The following is a 24522-nucleotide window of genomic DNA, read 5'->3' as shown; positions in this document are numbered from 1 at the left end:
TGTATTTCAAATCATACTATTGTATAACTTAAATAAATATTTATTTCAAAAGAAGAGGGGTAGAGGCCTCTATGTTTATTGCCACACTATTTACAATAGCCAAGATATGGAAGCATCCTAAGTGCCCATCAAAAGATGAATGGATAAGGAAGATGTGGTACATATACACAGTGGAATATTATTCAGCTATAAGAAGAAAACAAATCCTACCATTTGCAACAACATGGATGGAGCTAGGGGGTATTATGCTCAGACAAATAAGCCAGGTGGAGAAAGACAAATACCATATGATTTCACTTATTTGTGTAGTATAAAAGCAAAGCCAAACAGAAGGAACAAAATAGCAGTAGACTCAGACACTGAGAAGTGACTAGTGGTTACCAAGGGGTCGGGGTCGGGGTGAGTGGGGGAAGAGAGAAGGGGATAAAGGGGCAGAATTATTTGCAATCACAATATAAGTTCGTCACAGGGACCGTGCAGCATGAAGAATCTAGTCAGTGATCCTGTAACATCCTACTACATTGATGTATAGTAACTGCACTAGAGGGGGTGAGGATTTAATAAAGAGGAAGTTTTTTAATTTATGGTATATAATAAACATATGTGAAGATTATATTGCAGCACTGAGAGGACACAATTATTTCTTCTTGGGGGATTGAGAAGAATGTGCTCTTCCATCTGGATCTAGAACAATCACCAAGATTGACAGTGAAGACACATTTCTGGTAGAGGGAAAACTTGATCAACAAAATACAGTCATGAGCATGAAAAGCTTGTTCCAGGAATGAGATGTAGAATAGTGAGGTATGACAGCAGTTGAGTATTTTCTCCATGAAGCAATTTTATTATATTTCTCCCAGGACTTTAGTTCTGGGGGAAAAAAATCTAACTGCACAGCTTAGTATTACTCTGTTTTTTTTTCCAGCATCAATCCAGATTTTAATCAGCCATTCATAATAATTGGGTATTCATAAAAATAATAGAAATGATATAAATTTCTGTTACAGTTATGATGCTACTAAGCAGCCACACTAAGTATGCATATGGCAGTTTTCATTTCACATGCCAGCTCTGAGCGGCGCCGCTCCCGAGATCATGTGGAAGGGCTTAGAGGCCTCGCCTGAGTTTGCAAGTGGTTCCGGGGCGCAGGTGTGGGCCTTAATCGCAGCGGTGCTTGGGCTGCCGTGAATCCGTTAAGTGTTGTTTCATTTTTATCAGCCCTTGATTTCACCTGTTACTCCCTGTTTGTAGCCAAAGTTGATTATATACCAGATGTGGTTAATTCTGATGCTGTGACCACCTGACACGCGATGTTATCAACAACCAATCAGAGCTCTTGATTAACGGAAAAGCTGCTGAGATCATGTGATTCTGGTCGGAAACTGGGCACGTAACGCTTTAATTTAGCTGGTGCAGATTTGTCAGTGTAAAGGGAGCATTCCAAGATATTCACAGCACAAGGACCCTATTGCATTTTTTCATAGACTTTAAGGGATCTACTACTTCTAGTTTACCTGTCATGCGCCTTGTAAGGAGGATGTTTCAGGAGACTGGAGCATAGTGTGGGGTCAGATGTAAATGACCCTTTAAGCTGTCTACAGGAATTTGAACTTTATGTATTGAATGGTAACTAGAGGTCTTCAAGTGGGGAAATCACACAATCTGATGTTTGTTTCGGAAAGGAAATTCTGGGAGCAATACTGAGGATGGGTTGGGGAAGGAAAGAAGGTATTCTTGACTGAATTCATTTCATTTCCACCATCTTCTGGAATCTCATCATTCCTCTTTGGTAACGTGAGAATCTCTTAGTTGGTTTATTTCACATTCTCTATGCTCAATATTGATTTTTTTAAAGCTGCAGTCACATTTCTCTTCTTTCACCATTGTCTGGCTCCGCCTCCTCCTCCTCTCCCTTTCCTTCAGGCCGTGGTAGCCGGGCATGTGCATCAGCACTCATGGCCTCACCGTCCTTCTCCTGGGGAACAGCGGTGCCCTGGGCGTCGGCTCTGAGGCCCGCTCTGCACTCCTGCTGCCTGGCAATGTCGGTGGCATTTGGTGTTGCTGACTGCGGTTCTTTAAAGTGTTCTCCTGTGATTATCTCCAGTTTCTCTTACCTTTCCAGCCATTGCTTTTCAGTCTTTATCTAGGCTTTTCCTCTACTTATACTTTCAACATTCCTTTCCCATAGTGTTCTGCTTCAGGGAACTCTTCATTTCCTCAGTTCTTCCTGATGAAACTCAACTACATTATTGACAACTCTGAAGTCTGTGTCTTCTCTAGGTTCCATTTCAGTTATCTCTCAGCTGTAGCACAGATACCGCTAGATCGCTGCATTTCTTCCTGACTTTCTAGAAATTTCACTCCTGGAACGGCCCCCAGCAAGCAGCCAGTTCATTTGGTAAAAAGTTTTGTTAGCTTTTTTCAGTCATGACAACTGCATGGGGTCAGGATGAATGGACTCTACTGGACAGAAGGATTATGCTGCTTCTCTCTCCTTCCCTCAGAAAAATAACTGCTCCAAAGACCTTTTGTCATAAACTTCTGTTTCTTTCTGAGGTTTTTTGGTGACTTCTAGTAGTACCAGCTTTATAACTTCTGTTACTCCCAAGAGCCTTCTCCATTAATTCGGTCAGTCGACGTGTGCGTGACCTCCTCTACCCTTGCTGGGGAGCTTCCCCCCCACACCGTGCTTTATGCCACTGGCTGGGTGAGAGGCTGGGCAGCGCCCAGGAATGGCGCTTGGCAGCTCCCCCTCTGCCCCAAAGCCTGGCCCCCGGGCGCCGCCACCATGTCTTCCGGAGCCAGCGTAACAGAGGACGTTTTCAAATGGGTGAGTAGTTTCCACGGCTATTCCCCAGGCTTAGTACAGAGAGGGGAGGTAAAAACACAAGCCTCCCTTCCGCTTTTTCCCCATACATTCGCACCTGCCGCTCCAGGTTTGGGTGCAAATCAGCCTGTCTCCTGGAACTAATCGTGCTCCTATGAAGCCTTCAATCATTTCTTAGCACTTCTGATGGAGGCACCAGACGTCCTGAATTCGCACTATAGTACAAAGGTATAATCAAAACTCTGTGGTACTATCTTAAAAATCACACACCTAGGCCAATGGAACAGAAGGGAGAGCCAGGAAATAAACCTTCACATATATAGTTGGCTTATAATTGACAAGGGAGCCAAGGATTCTTAGTCTTTCCATTAAAAGGTGCTGGGAAAACCCCAGAACCACATGCAGGAGAATGAAATCAGAGCCTAGTCTTACAACACTCACAAAAATGACCTCACTGTGGAATAATGGCTTAAATATAAGACCTGAAAGCATATAATGCCTACAAGACAACAGAGGGGAAAAGCTCCTTGATACTGGTTAAAGAAATTGACCATTATAAAGGAAACAAGCCAAAACAGAGTCATTTGCCCACAGAACCGAGATTAATTACAGCTTCCCATATTTCTGGCATGTGACCCAGACATAGAGTAGCATGATAGTTTCCAGGTTGCAGGGGCTTTTGGGTAATGGGAGATGGATGTCAAAGGGTACATCTTTTGATTGTAACATGAAGAAGTTCCAGGATCTGACCTACAGCATGGTGACGACGCATGATAACCCTCTACTGTGTACTTGAAATTGGTGAAGAGAGTATGTCCTAAGGGTTTAAAACAAAAGAAATGCTAGCTATGCGAAGTGCCTGATGTGTTCAATAATTTGATTGTCATAATCAGTTCACAGTGGATGCATACATTAAAGCATCAAAGTTTATACCTTAAGTATATAGTTTTATCTGTCAATTATAAATCAACAAAGCAGGAAAAATAACAGTGTATTTTAAGTTTTTTCAAAAGCTCTTTTGTAATGTCACAATACATTAAATAAAAATAAAGGACACACAGTGACAAGCACCGTCAGGCTCCAAAGTGGTTGTTTTTGTTTGTTTGTTTTTTGTTTTTTGTTTTTTTCCACCAAAGCCGAGTGGATGCTGCTAGCAGAGGCGCCGTATTGGAATGGACGAAATTCTGGTAACAGCGAGTGACACAAATAAACCCCTGGACCCCTTTGTTTGCCCATCCCAAATGCCAGGATGTTGTACCCAGAGGACTATCTGGAAATGACTGAACAGCTTCCAATGGACCTGCATGACTGCTTCACCGAGATGTGCAAGATGGACCTGCAGGTGCAGAATGCAATGGATCAACTAAAACAAAGAGTCAGTGAATTCTTTATGAATGCAAAGAGAAATAAACGAGTGGAGAGAAGAGCAAATGGCATCCATCAAGAAAGATTACTACAAAGCTTTGGAAGATGCAGATGAGAAGGTACAGTTAGCAAACCAAATATATGAGTTGGTAGAGCGACACTTGAGAAAGCGGGATCAGGAACTGGCTAAGTTTAAAATGGAGCTGGAAGCTGATTATACTGGAATTACAGAAATGTTAGAGAGGCGATTGTTAGAATTGGATACTCCTTCACAGCCTGTGAACAGTCACCACACTCATTCACATAGGCCAGTGTGAAAAAGGAAATATAATCCGACCTCTCACCATATGACAACAGCTCGTATTCCTGAAAAGAAGTTTAAATCTGAAGTCTTCTGTCTCCCCTTCCATCAGATACCTAAAAGAAAAGTATGCTAGGTTGTCGAAATAATAATTCTACAGCCTCTTCTAACAATGGTTACAACGTGAATTCCTCCCAGCCTGTGGCATCCTGTAATTTTGGCTCATTGTCTTCAGGAACTGGTGCAGGGGCAACTGCCACAGCTGCTGCTCAAGCCATTCAAGCTACAGCTCCGAAGAAAGAGGGACGGAGAACATCAAGTTTAAAAGCCAGTGGTGATGTATTTAAGTCCACAGTGCAGTGCTGCAATGACAAGAGGCAGTCGGGACAAATAAAGGTAGTCATTTCATTTGGGAAAGAGAAAACTTCAACCTCATCATTTTATATAGGACTTTCAAATAGATGAACAGTGCATTTCCAGGCAACCACTTAAAGGAATTACATAGACAATCCAATAAGATCTTGAACTTGAATTTTATTTGTTATATTTTAATAATGTAAGTAAAGTATTTATGCACTCCTGGTGTACTATGAATATTATTGCAGTGAGTGTTCGATCATTTCAATGGTCAACACATGCAGACATCTGTACTTCTTAAACATTTTCTCAAGTCATGGGCATTCTGTGACTTAGACTTCAGAGAATTCCAAGGATTATTTTAGGAGAAGTATTTTATGCTCCACAGGCATGTTCTGCTACATGTGCTGTACTCCAGAGCTGTTAAAGTCACACTGTATATAAATAGCTGTAAAAACAAAAAACAAAAAAGTCAGTGCTTCTAAAAGGAATTTAAGATAATGGTTTTTTAAAGGCCTTTCTAATAAGCTTTGTTTCTGTGTTAAACAAAACTCAGCAGGCTGAAGGAAATGGTTCATGCAAAAAAGTGCTCACGATTCTAGAGTACCCAGGTACATAAACAGAAACTCCTGTCAGTAAAAACGAGTCTGTGCATGAGCCTTTATATGTTTCTGTGTCCAGATAGAGTTCAGCCCATGAGGGTGGGTGGGGGAGAGTCTGAACGGGTAAGTGTATTAAAGTGATACATTTTTATACCAAATGTGTTTCTATTTTCGTGCAAGTAATCCTTGTAATTGGAATTTTATTAGGTGTTAAAGTTTTTTTAAGAATTAAAAAAATAAAATAGAATAAAGGACATTAAAAACAGTGGAGGGACTTGAAATTGGATAACTGCTCTACCCAACATGATTGAATCTAAGAAACACAATGATCAGAATGAAAAACAAGACAAGAATTTATTCCTTCACTTTAAACTTCAACAAGGTGAACAAGAAGGAAATGTATTCAATAATTCATAAATAGCTATGCACTGGGGTCAAGAAGAGATTCATCAGAGTCTGAAGGTAATGACAGTCTTGTAGGACAGGAATGATCAAATATTGGCTGAACCAATCAAATTTATGTCTCCATGGCTACAGTGCTTCTTTGGTAGGAATATATCCTACCCATGAATTTCTTCAAGGTTGCTTTTGGATCCCTGTATCTTCTCCACATCTGTCAAACTTAAAAGCATACACGTGGTAACATTTAGGAACACTCAAATGGTACAGAATAAACTCCTCCTATGAAAACATCTTTTTCCAAATCATTAAATTCACCTTTTTATCATTAGTTCGTGGTGACAAACTTTGTAAGAGAAATAGAGAGTGGACATATCGTTTTGACGGCCAACATTCAACCCATTACAAAGCTGTCATCTGTTTGACTCCGTGCAAAGATCTATTTACAACTGACCCAGAGAACAACAGGTTGCCATCTCTGGGAACCATGTCTCAGTATTGAGTATTGACTGCCACCAACTGCTGACCATGATGAGAGATGGTCCTCGAAGACATTGTGAAAAACAGAATTAATTCCGCACTTGTCCTGGACCTTCCCCACCTCTGAAGTCCATACTGCAAGATCACCTTCTTTATTGCTTGATCCAGCTATACTGGGAATTTCTTTTTCTCATTAGAACTGAAAGCTTTTCCACTGAAGAAATCAATTGTGTAACAATCATCTCATATGACTGAGATAATCTGATCATACCAATTTATAGATCATGAAACTATGATAGATGCAAATGTGGCCTCAGAAGGAAATGGTTGACAAGTGAGTGGTCTCACTAATTAGGGCATTGGGAAGTAAACTAAAGTTCAGCTGCCTTGCCCTACTGTACTTCTAATCTAAGTTGTAATTGAGAAGAATGCATCATGGGCTTGGGGGTATCTAAACTGTAGGTATGATCATTGGCTTGTTTCAGCTTCCGCTGTTCTATTCACTTCCTACAACTTTCCTTCTACTGAAATCATGCACACAGAAAATCACTAAAACTACTACCCCCTGTTGCAGTCTCTGCTTCTAAGGAAGGTGAACAAAGGAATTGAGCGTGGAGAATGAAATTGTTTGGTAAACCTCACAGAATGAGACTTAAAGCATATTCATGATTCAAAGTGAAATACAAATGTCCTTAGCCATTATCTTGTCTTCTCATTTAAGAGGAACTTACAGGTGGAAGATTCAGACATTCTGCTTCTCCCCAGATTTATGCCACACTGAGTCATTCTAGACACCCAAGTTTTCGGTAGATGACACCATCACAGGAGACAATGTATTTTACCAGTGAGTTTCCTCAAGTCTCCCATCACATCCCTTTTCCTCAGGCTGTAGAAGAAGGGGCTCATCATTTGAGGATCCACGCAGTACATCATTGAGATCACTGTCATTTTCCTGGGAGAATGCAGACTGAAGAGCTAAGTGAACCCCAACTGCTGTCACATAGGACAAGGAAAACACTGAGAGGTGGGACCCACATGTAGAAAAAGCTTTGTACTTCCCCTGAAGACTGAATTTCCAAAACAGAGGAGACAACTGAAGTGTAATAGAAAATGGTTCCAGAGAGAAAAATACCCCAGGTAAGGCTAATCATAAAATATATCAGGGTGTCAGTGGTAAGAGTATCAGAAGAGCCCAGCTTGATGACCTCAGCACAGAAGTGGGAAGGTTCAAGTTTTGTGCAGAAGAACAGCCACACCACCATCAGACTGGAGAAGGGTGCTGACAATCTGATGAGTAGGACGAGAAGCATCAGAAGAATAAAGAGTTGGGGGTTTGTGATGACTGTTACTACTCAGTGGGAGGACATGGCCACATAGCAGTCATAGGCCAGTAACCCAAGGAGAACGTTTTCCAAGCCTGTAAAAATTAGGACCCAACTTGTCTGGATGAGGCAGTCTGTGTAGCTGATGGATTTGCTATGTGTCTGGATATTACAATAATTCATTGAATCTCTGTACAAACTTAACTAGAAAGATGTTCTTATCATCATTTAATAAGTAGAAAACTAAGACACAGAGAGAATATGTCACTTTCTCAGTGTCTTTCAGCCAGGAAGTGAGAGAACTGGACATCAAAGACATAACAGAGAGAGCTAAATGGCAATCATATTACACTGTATAAATGTATCAAAGTAACACTGTATACCTTACATTTACAAAATGTTTTGTGTCAGATTTATTCAATAAAACTGGGAAGAGAAGTTATCAGAGAGAGAAGATGAAGAGCCCAGACACAATTTTTTAAGAGAAATTTATGTATATATAATAGATGTTATTGGAAACGAACTAATCAAAGGGGGAATAGATGATGCAGGAGAGAGGGTAGATTTCTTGTAGCTCTCTTCTAAGGTAGGCAAGAGTGATGAGCACTGTGCACAACAGGAAGTGTTGGTCCTCATGAAGAACAAAGACAAGCAAACACATTAGCGTCAAGTAAAATTAGAGAGCATGTCAACTTGGAAACATTATATAAATTAAATTCATTAATGATGATCTTGTCATGAAATACCACAATTCGTAAAGGAATGATTTCATGTAATAGACAAGATATGGAAGCTCCTAAATGCCTGTCAGTGGATTAACAGATAAAGACGATGCAGGACACATATACAATGAAACATTTTTCAGCCCTTGAAAAGAAGGAAATCCCATATTTGTGACAACATGGATGAATATGGAGGACATATTCTTAGTGAAATAAACCAGACAAGAAGTTAAACATTGCATGGTTTCACTTATATTTGAAATCTATGCTGGTCAAACTCATGGAAGCAGAGTAAATCCATGTTCAGTGTTCACAGAGGGTATTAATTTACTTGAAACTTTAACAAGCTCAAGAAGAAACAAATTTGTTTAGTGAGTTGTATAGTAATAGATATATGGAAGGTAACAGGGTACATTAGGTCCTACAAAACTGACAGTATTTTAGGACAAAAGAAACCTTTTCTCTTTGTATATTCCTATCTTCTACAGTCTACCATCATCCCAGTTTTATTTAGAGAATATTTACTCTTTGCCCACACCTTGCCAACTCATCGGAATTAAGTAGGAAACAATACGTAGCTTTTGACTTGAGTAATATATCAAGTCTTCAAACTACCTGGAGTACCAGAACCAAAAAATAGTGATTCTGGATTTTAGGTCAGCTGATCTCTGTTGTGCCTTGTATCAGCATCAGCTAGAGGACCTGATAAATCACAGATTTGCTGGCATCCATGATCAGAGGAGCAGATTTAGAAGTTTCACATGAGCTGAAAACATGCCCTAACAAATTCCCAAATGCTGATGCTGTTCTGGAGATTCCCTTGTAGGACCACTACTGAGCATTGACTCTTTGGGGAAATGGATGATAACATCAGTGCAGGATGGAATACACCCAGGACACCTCCTGAACAGACGTTGAGGATCATCAGTGCCCTACAAGATCAGCTCCGAGGGAGTTTAGGATCACGAGTCAAGTAAGCCTCTTCATTATCAAAGAACTTCCAGATTCTGTTCTTTTAATTCCCCATGTAATGTCAGCAATCCATGATTTCACACATTATCTTCCAATGTAAATTTTCTAATTAATTGTAACATTACAGAATGCATAATAATAAATGGAATTATTATGGCAAACTGCTACCACCACCACCTCTTCTAGTATTTATGTAGCTCTAACTATTAGCAGGCATAGTTTTCAGATATTTGCTTACATTAATTTTATTCTTCAACAGACCTATGAAATAGTTATGCACATCAACTCCCCTTTTACCTATGACTTCACATAAAGATAAAATGAATGCAGTCATGGCTACATGGACATATTGATACATGGCACCTGCTATGTGCTTTGGCAGTGAAGGGATTTGAGTCCCATAGCCAGAATTTCAGGCTGAGCATATACCACCACCAATATGTGACATCTAAGTAGTGTGGAATTAGGCATCCAGAAGGATCAATCAGATTCCATCACCTGCCTCTTGATAACTTTCACCTGAGTGAGGACACAGACTCCCCCAGCCTTCAAGATTTTCAATTCTCAGACCACACAGGTAGATGGTAGCAAGTGCACCCTCAAAATAGGATCCATGTTCAAGACCAAACATTATGTTTAAATGTCATGGTGTCATGGCTATGATTTTGATGAAATATTCATTTCTCCCTATTGCTAAGAATACAAAACTCAAACCATTATTCTTCCAAGGTGATATGTAACATATCTTCTTTATCCAAATTTGAAGAGTGGAATGAGAGGTGAAATACATGTATGGATTTGAAAAAAGAAAAAGAAAGCTACAACTTGTTGGTGTGTCCTAAGCTGAATGCCAGCACGGCAAAGGTAATCTCCAACAGAAGTATCCAGGTTGCTCTTGTAGCTGCAGTACAAACATGGGAAGATTTCAGAGAGAGAAAGGTAAATGTGGGCCTCTGTAGAGTATCCAGGACAAACTCATCCTCTGAAAAGACTCTAATTCCAAATAAGTAACTTTCATCCTTTTAACATCTATTATTAACAACTTAGAAGAAATAGGACATGGACATTGCATTTTAAAGGCCGCTATTCATCCCATTACAAATATATCTTCTTAAATTCATGGAACATTACAACATAAGCAGGATCAAGGGAGGACAGTTTTCTGTCTGTGGGCATCATGTCTTGATATGACGTCTCCATGTGGAATCACAACCTGATAACCCTGAGTAGAACCAGTCCTAGAACCAAAAAGATGTAAGAGATCTGAATGTATCTCTGCTCCCCTTGTCCTGTACGTTCCGTTCTACTGAGTCCTTGTAATGACAGATAACTCTATTGTTTGGGGATACTGGAGTCAGATATCCTTGTTCTTAGAAATGAGGGCATTCTCACTGATGAAGCTCATGTATCTCACAACCTTCTCAAACCACTGGGACAACATATTATGCAAATTTAATAAAATAAAACTCAGTATGGTAAATGCTAATGCTCCTCAGAAGGATACCAATGGCCAGTCTAATCAATTACTACATAGGACAGCTCCCTTATTGTACTACAGACCAGACTATGGGGTGCAGCTGACATGGCCCTACCACGAGTTCAGGTGGATGCTAGACTGTAGATATGACCACAGATTGGATTGTATCTTTCTGTTGACCCACCCACCTACTTCAACTTTTTTGGTTTTCAGAACAATCCACAAAATAAAATGACTAAAACTGGAACCCTTGTCTCAGGCTCTGCTTCAGTGAAACCTGAGCAAAGAAACTGACTTTAGAGAACTGAAATCATGTGTCAATTCATAGAGTGGTACAAAAAGCAAAGTCTGCTTTCACTCCAGGTGAAAATTAACTTGGTATTATATTACCTAGGCTTTTAAGAAAAATTTAGAAATGGAAGAAGCAAGCACTGTGGATCACTCACAGTTTTATGACATTGCTTCATTCTAGAAACCCCAGTCTGGAGTAAGTGGCACAATCACAGAGAAGAAGGTCCCCCACACGATGAGGTTCCTCAAGGCCCCCTTCATGTCTCTGTTCCTCAAGCTGTAGATGAAGGGATTCATCTTCTGGGGAAAAAGAACATACATCACTGAAGCTGCTGCAGCTTCCTGGAAGAGTCAGTAACTGAACAACCAATGCACACCCCAAAAGCTGTCCCATAGAACAAGGGAACAACTGACAAATGTGATCCCCAGGTGGAAAAGGCCTTACACACCCCTTCCCGTGTGCACGCGCACCACCTTCCCAGGCGTGAACGTCAAAGATACCAGGGATGACGATGATGACGAAAAAAAGAGGAAGTAGAAGTAAAACCAGAAGTAAAAGCTTCAGAAAAGAAAAAAATAGCAGAGAAGATAAAAGAGAAAGAACAGCAACAGAAGAAAAGGCAAGAAGACATTCAAAAGAGGAAGAACCTGAAGCATATAAAGTGCTAACACTGAAGAACAATTAGCAGATAAACTGTGACCAAAGAAATTACAGGAAGAGTCAGAACTTGGATTAGCAAAAGAAACTTTGGGTGTTAATAGTACGGTTTGTGGAATAGATGCTATGAACCCAACTTCAAGAGATGAGTTCACAGAATTTGGAAAGATACTAAAAGACAAAGTTACACAATATGAAAAGTCATTATATATTATGGCAGTTTTTTGGAAGCCTTAGTTCAAGATGTGTGTATTTCATTGGAAATTGATGACTTGAAAAAGATGACCAAATCATTGACTGTGCTTTGCAGTGAAAAACAGAAGCAAGAAAAGCAAAGCAAAGCCAAAAGGAAGACAGGTGTGTTTCCCAGAGAGGGGTTAGAGGCCACCATGCAGGACGATCTGGCAGATTATAGTGGTAATGATGGAGGATATGTACAAGACTATGAAGACTTCATGTGACATTTTATCTTCTCCTGGTGTCTTATTTCTGTTGCCCACAATTCCTTCAACATGTAGAACAACTTCCTTTCCTTTCAGTTGTGCCAAATGCTGCAATCAGAAGTGCAGTATCTTTTGTGCTATTTAATCAGTTGACACTTAGGTGCTAATGTGTCAATGAAGGAACCGTGATCTCACTGCCAAGGGGTTAAAATTGGGAACCTCAGTTGCTACTAAATCATAGTTAAAAAAAGTAATCCTAATAATGTTGTCATTGTTGCTGATTCCACAAGAGCCATCAGTAAATTGGAAACAAAGGTTGCAACAGGACAAAAAATTTGTGTAGTGTTTACCAGAACCATTCAGTAATACAGCCTTAACCATACCTCCTTGAACTACTGCATAACTTTTCAAGAAAAGCAGTTTTCAGCTAGGCATGTGGTGTGCAACTAGTATTAAAATTGCTTTGTCTTAAAATTGAGCATGAGGATATTAAAAAAAGGACTGCTCAGTGTGAAGATACCGTGGCTGAAAAGCACTAGTGTGATACTTAAAATCAGATGACCAAAGCCCCAACTTTGAAGCTGAAGAAGGTAAACCTCTCCATTATTGCATTACAAGTTGTGGAATCTCTTAAATGCAGCATAGACTGTCTAGTTATATTGATCAGACTGTTGTACTGCTGGAGTACTTCAAGTTGGGGAGGGGAAACTCTACCTGTTTTATTTGCCTCATTTAAGTGTCTGGGAAACAAATCTCCTAGGCTGCAATGGAATAATTTTAACAGGGTTTTGGCCTTTACTTCCCTTTATAAAACATGCTCAGCAAACTGCACCAGTTACAGTTTGGTAAATGGTTATGTTAACAATTATGAAATCTTCAATGTTTTATGAAGTGACTAACTTGATAAAATCAATATTGTGAGGACCTAAATTTGTGTTATCTCCCAAGCGATATTTTTGGAGAGTAGATGTTGGTCCCTCCTGGCTTCTGACCCACAGATAAGGGAGGAGACGGGATGAGTTATCAAAGACCTGAAAGGCCAGCCAGGGGACTCAAGGTGTCACAGCACAAGAGTAATGCTGAGAAGGCTCTCCTCATATTTATTGAGCAAATGAACCCAAACTTCCAAAGAATTCTGAGTAGGGGGTTCAACACATGATCAACACACAATCATTATCTGACCCTGAGTCCAGCCCTAGGGCCTGCTGCTCCTCAAGGGCACTGACAGCATGTGAGGGCGGCAGGAGTTTTAGGAACTGTTTTGTCTTTACTCATTGTTACTGATCATGGCATCAGGAGTTGTAGTGGAAACAATCAGGTCATATGCATTTGTACATCTGATTTCCATATTACTTGATTTATGTATTAATCCCATTAATCCTACAGCAGAGAACACCACTCTTGGGACTAGAGTTCTCAATATGCTTATAAAACTTAATAGGTGCTTGATAAGTAGTTATGGCTTTAAAACAAAAATGAGTTGCCGGGCCCTTAAGTGTTATCCTAGGGCAACGAATGTATAAGGCTGCCTTCCTCTTATTTATTTGGGGAAACTGTTTAGATACTAACGCCTAACTGGGTACCTAGAGGAAATATTTATTTGGAGTAATTGCACTTATAACTCAGGTTATGGCTCTAAGCATAGATTGGGTGATTTTTATTATATACTGTCTTTTAAGTAATTTAACCAAATTTGTGGTGGGAGTCTTTTCCTGAAATCATCAAAAAATGAAAAGTAGGGACAAAACAAAAGATGTTTTTAATTTCTATTACATAGGAAATCGTGGTCTATGGAGCTTTGATTGAGGCTCCTAAGTGGAAGACAGGACCATCTAAATGACTTGAGGAATTAGCAAAGCAGTGACCACAGAGCAATAATGACAGCAAATAAAGATTGTTTTAAGACAAGGTCTAAGATTTCTTAGCAGTAGTAATGACATACACTGAATTTAAAATCTATTTTATTACAGAGATCAATCTCTAAGAAATGGAAATGTACCATCTGTTCTGGAACTGTGTAAATAATATTAAATTCCTTTGAAACTGGAAAAAAAAGAAAAGGCTTTACGCTTTCGCTCCGCTGAGAGCATTCTCTAAACAGAGGAGACAATTTGAGTAAAACAAAATTATCCCAGAGACAGGAACACCCCCAAAGAGGGAAGTCACAAAATATATCAGGATATTATTGATGCAGGTATCAGAACAGGCCAAGTTGATGACCTGAGCAAGTTCACAGAAGGAGCACGGGACTTTCCAGTTTGTACAGGAGGACAGACACAGCACCATCAGATTGTGGAGCAGGGTAACCCCAATGCTAAGGAGCAGAGAGAGCAGAATCAGCAGGGTGCAGAGCCGGGGGGTCATGATGACCGTGTACATCAGTGGGTGACGGATGGCCACATAGCGGTCATAGGCCATTGCTGCAAGGTGACAATTTTCAAAAACTACCAAGACCATGAAAAGCCAGCCTGGGTGAGACAGCCTGTATACGTGATGCTGATTCTGTGCTTGGATGTTCAACAGCATCTTTGGGATCATGGTTGTGTTTAAACAGATGTCGTTAAAGGACAGGTGGGAGAGGAAGAGGTACATGGGGGTGTGGACGTGGGGGTCAGAGCCGATGGCCAGGATGATGAGCAGGTTCCCCAGGACGCTGACCGGGTACATGGACAGGAACAGGCTGTAGACGAAGGGCTGAGTTCTGGATCCTCTGTCAATCCCAGAAGAAGGAAATCTGGAACTTGTGTGTGATTTTTGGGTTCCATGTTATTTATGAATCTGATGGAAAAGAAGGGGTAAAGGAAAAGAAATGAATAATCCCCAGCTGAGCAGCAGCATCAGTTGGGAACTTGGTAAAATGAACAGTGGTGGTAGTTCTCCACGCTTACGGTGGATAAATTCTGAGCCGAGGGCCAGGAATTTACATTTCAACAAGCCCTCCAGAGGATTTGATATTTTCTGACGTTTGAGGACCAGTGCTTAAAATAAAGTACTAACATTATTTATATTGTGAGCCCAAGTGAATAATCATATCTTACTCTCTGCTACTTTCTCCCTCCATCTATTCTCACTGTAGGTGTTTTTATTGCAATAAATAATACAGGTATATGTGAAGCACCCATGTCACATAGCTGTACAATGTTGATTCTGTTCTTCCCAAGAGAAACCATGATACCACAACTTTTACTATTATTGGTAACCTATAACTTTAACAATTATTGTTCCACAAACAGTTAAAGTTTTGCATTTCAAATGCTTTCTATACACTGAGCCATATGTAGTACAGGTCATTTACATTTGGCATTCTTACACAATTTATTTTTTAGCTAATGATATATTTAGTCCTGCTTCATTAATTGTAAGTAGCAAAGAGAAATATATTATATTGCTACATCACAATTTATTTCTTCACTCCCTAATTGATTGGTATTAGGTTTGGGGCCTTCTATGCTGTATATGTGTATGAAGAACATATATATCATAAGGACACGTATGTAGGATTCCTTCACATGCAAGCTGATGTGATCTGTGGGAAGCAGAACAAGAACTGACAGGAGGACAGGAGGTGTGTCTGCTGTATGCATTTTTTTAACATTACTAGTGAAGATGACAAAACCGAATGTCAACATTGGTTAATCCTGGAATGAGTTGAAAGGTGGTCCTTATTTTACTATGTCTGCCATACTTATACAAAACACATGGTAATTTTATGAAGAGGAGAAGGTGTGCTAGGAAGGCAGCCCGCTGAGTCTCCGCATCTCCACCTTCTCCCCAGCATCCTCTAGGCCCGCTATGGGGGTAATGCAGACACCCTTCTGTGCAGGGGTGTGTCAAGAAGCAGGCTGGAAAGAAATGGAAAAGGAATCAAACCCATTCCCTAAGACACACAAGAACTCAAGTAAATGTCTGAAAGGAATACACCAGCTTGTCTGAGAAGAGCTATATTTCTGCTTAGGAGAAAAACAGGTTCTGCCATTTTTTAGAGAACTTAGGAGATGAGCAGATCAAGAACTGGCTGAGTATTGATACAAATTCACATGGGACCTTGTCATCGAGAAGATGGACAGTTAGCATGGAGACCGTGGGATGCTTAGCTCCGATCATTTCCTGTCTGTCCCCACCTCACTGCTTCCCTTAGATGCAGATGCAGGAAAACACCAGTCCTCCTCAAAAATGCATTTGTGTTCCCTGGATGGCAGCAGTGAGGAATGATGTTTGATAAGTGACTCAGATACTGAAGACAGAAGATCTGTCCTCATGAAGGACAGGGACACCAAGTGAGGCAGGAGGCCCCCGGTCAGGAAAGGTCAGCCCAGCACAGAGCACAGGTGTGCACCTCCTGACTAGGTCAGCGCTGCTCCGAGAGGTTGTCACGGGCTGACTCCTCACAGTCTCTATGTCCCTGGAGGACCAATATCCAAAGCTGCTCATTAGACAACTATTTTTCATGTGATTCTGAAACTTTAAGCTATGAAAATCCTTAAGATTAAGACAACACAAAAGTAGAATTCATAATAGAGAGGTGGGGGCACGGGGAAGGCAGTGTAGCAGAGAAGACAAGTAGTGACTCTGTAGCATCTTACTACGCTGATGGACAGTGACTGTAACGGGGTTTGTGGGGCACTTGAGAATGCGGGGAATCTAGTAACCACAATGTTGCTCATGTAATTGTAGATTAATGATATCAAAATAAAAATAAATAAACTAAATAAATTTTAGATACTAGAATTCATGATGCCTGATTCCTGCCGTGGAAAGCCAGTGTACAGTATCCATCCTCTCCACCTGTTCCAGATCACCTCCATTCCACACAATTAAACACTCCTTTGCTAATAAATTCCAGACTTCTTTTAAAAGTTACAAAGAAAAGTGTCTCTATCTAATTAACATATTAAGAAGCCTCATTGCAATTTTTACATGTGAAAACATAGTGTTTATATTGTTCAAAATATTTATAAACAGAGGTAAGATATTGTAGAATTCAAACACTTTGGGTTGTTTCATTTTTTAGAGGTGTGAATGTGTCTTGTTCCTTCACATCTGTTTTCTTTGTGTTATGCAACAGAATCTCATCCATTTTCTCCCATCATGTGTGATTGTAATCAATAAAAGCAGACCTCACTTTCTCTTTTTAGACTTTCAAAACCATTTTTCCCTATTTCCACACAATAAATATATTGTACATTTTTCTTCACCTTAGGGGACCTTGGTTTGCATTACAGCCTCCCATTTTAATTGAGCTTGGATAAGACATAATGTCACCTAAAGGCAGTACTGTGTAGTTTTGTCCTTATCTCATGAGATTTCATTCATAATTTAAAAGATGTGGATGATACTCCATGTTAATATTTATTTTAAGACATTTTCCTTTAAGGACTGTAATACTTTCATGTGTTCAACAATACACTTGACATTTTAACTCTTCCTCTATGAACTTTCATAATCTATATTTTTACAGATTTTTTATTTGAAAATAAATTTATTACAAGATGACACAATTATGTAATTGTTTACCATCTCCATCCCATTCACTTCAAGTACAAGACTAATAGATAAAAAGTGCAAAGACATAACTACTGACCTACAAAAAATTTTTTCCATGTACTGCAAAAAGAACTGAAACATAAAGTGATAGATGGGCTTGAGCCACAGAGGTCCTTTCAGATAATGAGAATGAAGTGTCCTAGGAAAAGACTAAGTGCTTGATGTCAAGGGGAGAAGTGGAACTTCCTTATTTGTGAAAAAAAGGCTGAACATAGAAATATTGGAATGACTAGTCCCATGACTGTGGACATAGAATATCTGACATTAAGATACAAACCTCAGAAAAGAACTGAGCTAATCTCACAGCTGGATCTGTGGTTTTCTCAATGTCACTGAGCAAGAAGAGTCAGTAAACTGAATTCGGCAGCAGGGACCTGGGGATTGGTGAGTGTAATTGTGAACTTGGTAGACAAGGAAACATGAGCACATGGATAGAAAAAGAGAGAGAGGAGAAAACTTTTGCATTCAAAGAAAATCTGCTAATCAAAAGGCAATAGAAATAATTGCAATAGCAATAGAAATAAATCTGAAACAGAAAACCAGCAAAAAAAAAAAATCAGAACATAAGGCCAGCAAGGATGAAAACAGATAAGAGATGGGAAAAATATTAAAGTGGATACCAAAGAGCTAATGTCAGATAGATTGTGTCAACATACTATTGATGACAAGCAGACACAGGGTAGTCTAGGTGAGGTGGCTTTTGAACAGTTCTTAATTTCTAGTGGCTTCAATAAAGGTGTTAATGGTGGAGATATAACATTTGGATGGATCCTGGATATATTTTGAAGATATAAACAACAAGGCTTTCTAGAAGATTGGGCTTAGGTCATAAGAGAAAGAAGGGAATCAAGGGTGGTACCAGTGAGAGAAAACTGTTCAGCACCATAAAAATGGGAATTTCCAGCAATGAAGTAGGGAAAAACTGTGTGCACATAATATTTGTAGATAGATATCATGATTTGCTTTTTCAAAATGCCTGTTAGCAACGATGTGAGGGTGTGGACAGTTGAATAAACACTTCTGAGACTCAAGACAGAGTATCTTTATTAAGACATAAATTTGGGATTCCTTAGTGTGTGTTGGCCCAGAAACCATGAGTCTTGATGCTATTGCACAGCGGAGACGTCAGCTGCGGAGGAGGGCTTAATGCCGATCCAAGAGTCCGTCCTGTGTTGGTGGTCGGGGAGACAAAGAAAGACGATCATAAGTGACAGACAAATAGTAGCTATGACAAAGGGATTAATCCAAAATAATATAGGGTGCTTAAAGATGATAAATGAAAGTATTTTAGTAAGAAATAAACTGAATCAGACATTTTTCTGAAGAAGAAATACAGATGGTCCACAGGTATTTGAAAATATGTACCACATCACTAATCACCAGGGGAATGCAAATCAAAAGCACAATGAGCTATTACCTCACACCAGTCAAAATGTCCACTGTCTAAAAGACAAGGAAACAACCAATTCCAGCAAGGATGCAGAGAAATGGGAACCCTCTTACACTGTTGGTGGCAATGTAAAGTGGTAGTCACTGTGGAAAGCAGAATGGAGGTTCCTCAAAAAGCTAAAAATATAAATACCATATGACTGAGTAATTCTAGGAATTTACCCAAAAGAAACAAAGTCCCTGATTCAAAATGGTATATGCACCCCTATGTTTATCGCTGTGTTATTTACAATGGCCAAGATATGGAAGTAACCAAAGCATCCATCAGTATATGAATGGATGAAGAAAATGTGGTACACATACACAATGTAAAATAATTCATATTTATTACTGGGATTCACAATGGAATTTATTCAAAGATAAAAATAATGAAAGAAATAAATCCCGCCATTTGGATCAACATGCATGGACCAGGAGGTTATGATTCTCAGTGAAACAAGCCATGCAGAGAAAGACAAATACCATATCATTTCACTTCTGTGGAATATAAAAAACAAAACAAAACAGATGAAGAAAACATCAGTAGACTCATAGGCACTGAGAAGTGACTAGTGGTTACCACAGGGAGGGGTGGGGTTGAATGGGGAAGGCTGGGGAATAAAGGGATATGAAAATTCACAGACACAATATAAATTGGTCATGGGAATGTTGTACAGGATGGAGAATATAATCAATGATTCTGTAACATCTTCTTATGTTGATAGATAGTAACCACACTGGAGGGAGTGAGGATTTAATGATGGAACTGTTGAACCACTGTGTTTTCTACGTGAAAAAATATAAGATCATATATGAACTATACTTCAGTAAAAAAATAAATGCATAAACTGAATCAATATTTCTGTTAAGTCAATTAAGGGAAGGTTGTGAATTAAACCACAGGCACTCGACAAGGTATAGAACCTTGAAGACTCTAAGAATCCATGGATGAGCCAAATTATTGTTTTGGAGATAAGAGAAAGGCCCTCCTGTTCTACCCACTTGTTGATATCAGTCTCTGAGCAAATTCCAATGGACTAAGCATTAACAGATGCTTCACTTCCACTTTAGGATTCTACTCCCAGTGTTTCCCAATTTCATAATAGCAGTTTCAATGTATATATCTATGTTTTAAACCTTACAGGCTATAAACCAAAACTATGGATTTTGTAGACAACAATGCTGCAGTGAATTGCAAATTATCACAGAAGTGGTTAACCTGTGGTGCGATGTACTACTATGATTATAACTAAAATAATAAATGCACTTGTTTGTTACCACAAAAAATTTAGTTTTAGCTGACCGATGTGATACAGTAATTTAGACATAGGGTAAAGGTGCAGGCTAGCTTTGAAGCCTAATGTTCTGAAAACAGCATCCAGAATAATATCAATGCAGAGGTGAGAATGTACTTATTCCAAATTGACATTATAGTAAATGGTTGTATGGATTAATAAAAGGCCCTTGTACAGTAAAACAAATTTGTATTCCTATCTCACATCAAACATAAAAATTAATTTGAGCTTCATGCCTCAAATGTAAAAGGTGAATGTAGCAGTCCTTTAGGTTGCAGTAAGTAAGGATTTCAACATCAAGACCTACTGAGCACCAATCATCAGGGAAAATATTGACAAGTAAAACTATTTCAAAATTCAACACAGTGATGCATCAGAAACATTGTAGATAAAGCACATGAAAATGAGACACACACCTAAAGAGTAGATTTGCTGCATAAGTTCATAAAGGATGGCTATTATAAATGAATAAAGAACTCTTGAATTAATAAAGAAAAGATAAAAATCTCCATGGAAATATCATAAACAATGGATTTCAATGGAAATATCATAGGCACAAACTTCACATAAGGCAGGAAATACATGGTCCATGATAGGTGAAAATGCTTACTCTCATAATAAGAGAAATGTAAGTATATTAAATGATATTTTACAGCCCTTTATCAGAATGAATGAAAATGTTTTGGTGATGATGTAGACAGCAACGTCATATAATGCAAGGGTAAATTGGTCAAACTGCTTAGGAAACCTATTTGGGACTAGAGGAGAGATACTTCCCAATAGCCAATAATTCCACTTCAGCTATAAAACGATCTCTGATTTATGCTAGGAGATATGGAAAAGAATATTCAAACAGCTTTATTCATAATAGGAGAAACTATTTGCCAAAAATTTCATCAACATCAGAAAACCTATCTTGTTTTATTGTAAATATACGTTACATAAATAAAGAATCATTGAAAATAAGCAAATAGCTGCAAAACCCAAGAACATGATTGTATCTCAGAAGTGCAGTGAGGAGAATAACAACCAAGAAGTGATATTCATTCATTAAGTTGAAACTTTAACAAGGCCAAAAAGAAGAAAATCTTTGTAATACATTTTATACGTGTATATACAAAAGCAATAAAAAGATGTATAAAGTTATAAAAATGACATTTTTCCATGGCAAAGTGTATAACACTGGCAATTAAGTATTGGCTGCATCAATCCATCCTCTCTGCATGGTTACATTGCTGCTGCCTTTTCTCTGTGTCTTCTCCATATCTGTCTGTTTATGAAGACACATGTGATTGCATTTATTATCTATTCCTTCACATAATCTAGTTGAAGATCATTCACTGAAAAGACTTTTCCTAAATAAATATCACTGACTCTATTATCATATGATATTGATGTGATATCATGGTATGGAGAATTAGAATGTGGCCATACATTTTGAAGACCACCATTCAGCTCATGACACATATGTCTTCTGTTGACTCTATGGAAAGGTCTAATATCAATTGACCAAAGAAAGGGTAGTCAGATTTCTTTTTCTTGACATTATGTCCAATAATGCCACCTGTATCTGCTTCCCACTGATGAATCTCAAATGTCTCACAATCATCAAACCACTGAGGTAATCTAACTACATCAACTTTATGTTAATATAAATGAGCATAGTGGATGCGAGGGTGGCCTTGAAAGGGTATGTTTTACCAATGACTAGTCTCACTGAGTACTAAATTAGGGTTAGAAAGCCTAACTGCCTTGCCTCACTGCACGTCTAATTCTGGGATGCAACCTGCATGGTCGTAACCACAGATCAGAAAGAAGCTAGTCTCTAGAAATGACTGCAGCCTTGCTTCCATCCTTTCCATATGCTACACACTTTTTACAATGTTATTCGTTTGGAGAGTAACCTACAAAAAGAAAAAAGAAAAAAGAAATACTGAACGTGGAACCTATGACTTAGCTTTGCTCCTATGGACCCTGAGGCAAAGAAACCGAGTTTAGAATAAAATCATTCTCAAACATCATGGAGATAGACAAAAAAGCATCATCATGTTTCAACCCTGTATTGAAATGCATTTCGACATTATGTTATCCAGTCATTTTAGAGGCACACGGTGGTGGAAGAGAAAGGCGTCTGGCTCAGCCAGGAATCATGTCACCTTGATGCATTCAATAAAAACAAGTTCAAAGCAGGTGACATCATTAAAGATGGAGGTTTCATATTAATTATTTTTTTAAAGGTGCTTTTCATGTCCCTATTCCTCAGGCTGTAGATGAACGGATTTATCATTTGAGGAACCGCGATGTACATCACTGAAGCTACTGCAGTTTTCCTGGAAGAGTCAGTAACTGCAGAACTAATGTACACCCCCAAAGCTGTCCCATAGAACAAGGAGACAACTGACAAGTGAGATCCACAGGTGGAAAAGGCTTTACACTTTCCCTCCACTGAGGGCATTCTCAAAATAGAAGAGAGAATTTGAGTATAAGAGAAAATGACCCCGGATACAGGAACACACCCAAAGAGGGAAGCCACAAAATATATCAGGATATTATTGATGAGGGTATCAGAGCAGGCCAGCTTGATGACCTGAGCAAGATCACAGAAGAAGTGGGGGACTTCCAGGTCCCTGCAGAAGGACAGCCTCAGCACCATCAGACTGTGGAGCAGTGCATTCCCCATGCCAATGAGCAGAGAGAGCAGAATGAGCAGAACACAGAGCTGGGGGTTCATGATGACCGTGTACATCAGGGGGTGACAGATGGCCACGTAATGGTCATAGGCCATTGCTGCAAGGAGACAACTTTCAAATACACCAAAACCAATGACTAAGCCCATCTGGAAAAGGCATCCTGTGTAGCTGATGTGCTGATTGTGTATTTTGATGTTCACCAGCATCTTAGGGATGGTGGTTGTGCTTATACAGATGTCGGTAAAGGACAGGTGGGACAGGAAGAAGTACATGGGGGTGTGGAGGTGGGGGTCAGAGCCGACGGCCAGGATGATGAGCAGGTTTCCCAGGATGGTGACCATGTACGTGGACAGAAACAGCCCGAAGAGGACAGGATGAAGCTCTGGATCCTCTGTCAGTCCCAGGAGGAGGAATTCTGAAACATCTGTGTGATTTGTAGGCTTCATGTTGTTGATAATCTGATGTAAAAGAGGCATTGAAAAGAAAAAATAGTTTCTGGTCTAACAGCAACAGTACCACCAGGGAACTTGTGGTTCATATCTGTCCCTTTGCTAATTTCTCCCTCCATCACCAACTCTCACACCACTTCTCTCATCACCTATTGCCTGTCTTCCCTTTATTGGCCCAAATTTTTAGAGATCACCAGCTCCATTTTACACATTGTGCCAAGTGCTCAGACACCACGAATAAGACATAGTATTTCCTTTAGAAATATCCCATGCTTTCTAGCAAACAGAAGGACAAGAATAAGATTATGAAATCTGTATTCCAGAACAATGGTCCCCAATACTTGGCATTCTTCAGAGTCATCTGAAGTTCCTGTCATGTAACAGATGGGTTAGTTCATGCTCTGACCCCATTTACCCTTGAGGACACTTGGCTAAGCTGAGGCTTGATCATGGACATGAAGTACACAGTCAGTGCACAGCAAAAACTGGGTCTCAGTTTAGTCTATCTTCTGAGTGGGCTTTTGTAAATAACCTCTGTTAATGCCTCTGAATGAAACACAGCTAACATTTATATAAGGAGTCATGCAGATTTCATAATTCCTTCAAATTTTTCAATATTTCATCCTGAACAATGCCCAAACTCTGTTCTCTTATCTGCAAGGTATGTCTACCTCTACCCATGAAGTAGCATATACTAGGCCGTTGCAACCACCGAAGTATATGTTCTGCTCCTGGCAAAGATAAAAAATGTTGCCCACCAACCTGAAACTCATAAGATGCCCCCATTAAAGTGGTCCTCATCTGCTTTAGTGGTTCATTATACAAGAAGCAGAGCACTGGGTCAGTGAGATTCTCTGTCTCATCCCAAGCGGATTTCTTCCCCTATGATGACAATGTCAT

The 24522-nt window shown here is 39.5% G+C and overlaps 1 protein-coding gene and 2 pseudogenes across 1 annotated transcript; 2 read left to right on the top strand and 1 right to left on the bottom strand.

Moving 5' to 3' along the window:
• The first annotated feature begins 4076 nt into the window (after positions 1-4076).
• On the top strand, positions 4077-4583 carry LOC118929198 (inhibitor of growth protein 3-like; annotated as a pseudogene).
• Positions 4584-9232: 4649 nt separating this feature from the next.
• LOC118929199 (eukaryotic translation initiation factor 3 subunit J-like) lies at positions 9233-12234 on the top strand (annotated as a pseudogene).
• A 2046-nt stretch (positions 12235-14280) lies between these two features.
• LOC118929200 (olfactory receptor 7G2-like) lies at positions 14281-23622 on the bottom strand. The gene is made up of 2 exons (XM_036919115.2): positions 22640-23622; positions 14281-14926 (listed from the first exon to the last, which is right to left on the bottom strand). Exons 1-2 carry the CDS (start codon positions 23617-23619, stop codon positions 14281-14283), a joined length of 1626 nt encoding a protein of 541 aa, XP_036775010.2. The 5' UTR covers positions 23620-23622.
• Positions 23623-24522: the final 900 nt, after the last annotated feature.

Source organism: Manis pentadactyla, chromosome 12 (genome assembly GCF_030020395.1).
Source record: "Manis pentadactyla isolate mManPen7 chromosome 12, mManPen7.hap1, whole genome shotgun sequence".
Lineage (NCBI taxonomy): Eukaryota > Metazoa > Chordata > Mammalia > Pholidota > Manidae > Manis > Manis pentadactyla.
This window is presented reverse-complemented; position numbering and strand designations above follow the sequence as displayed.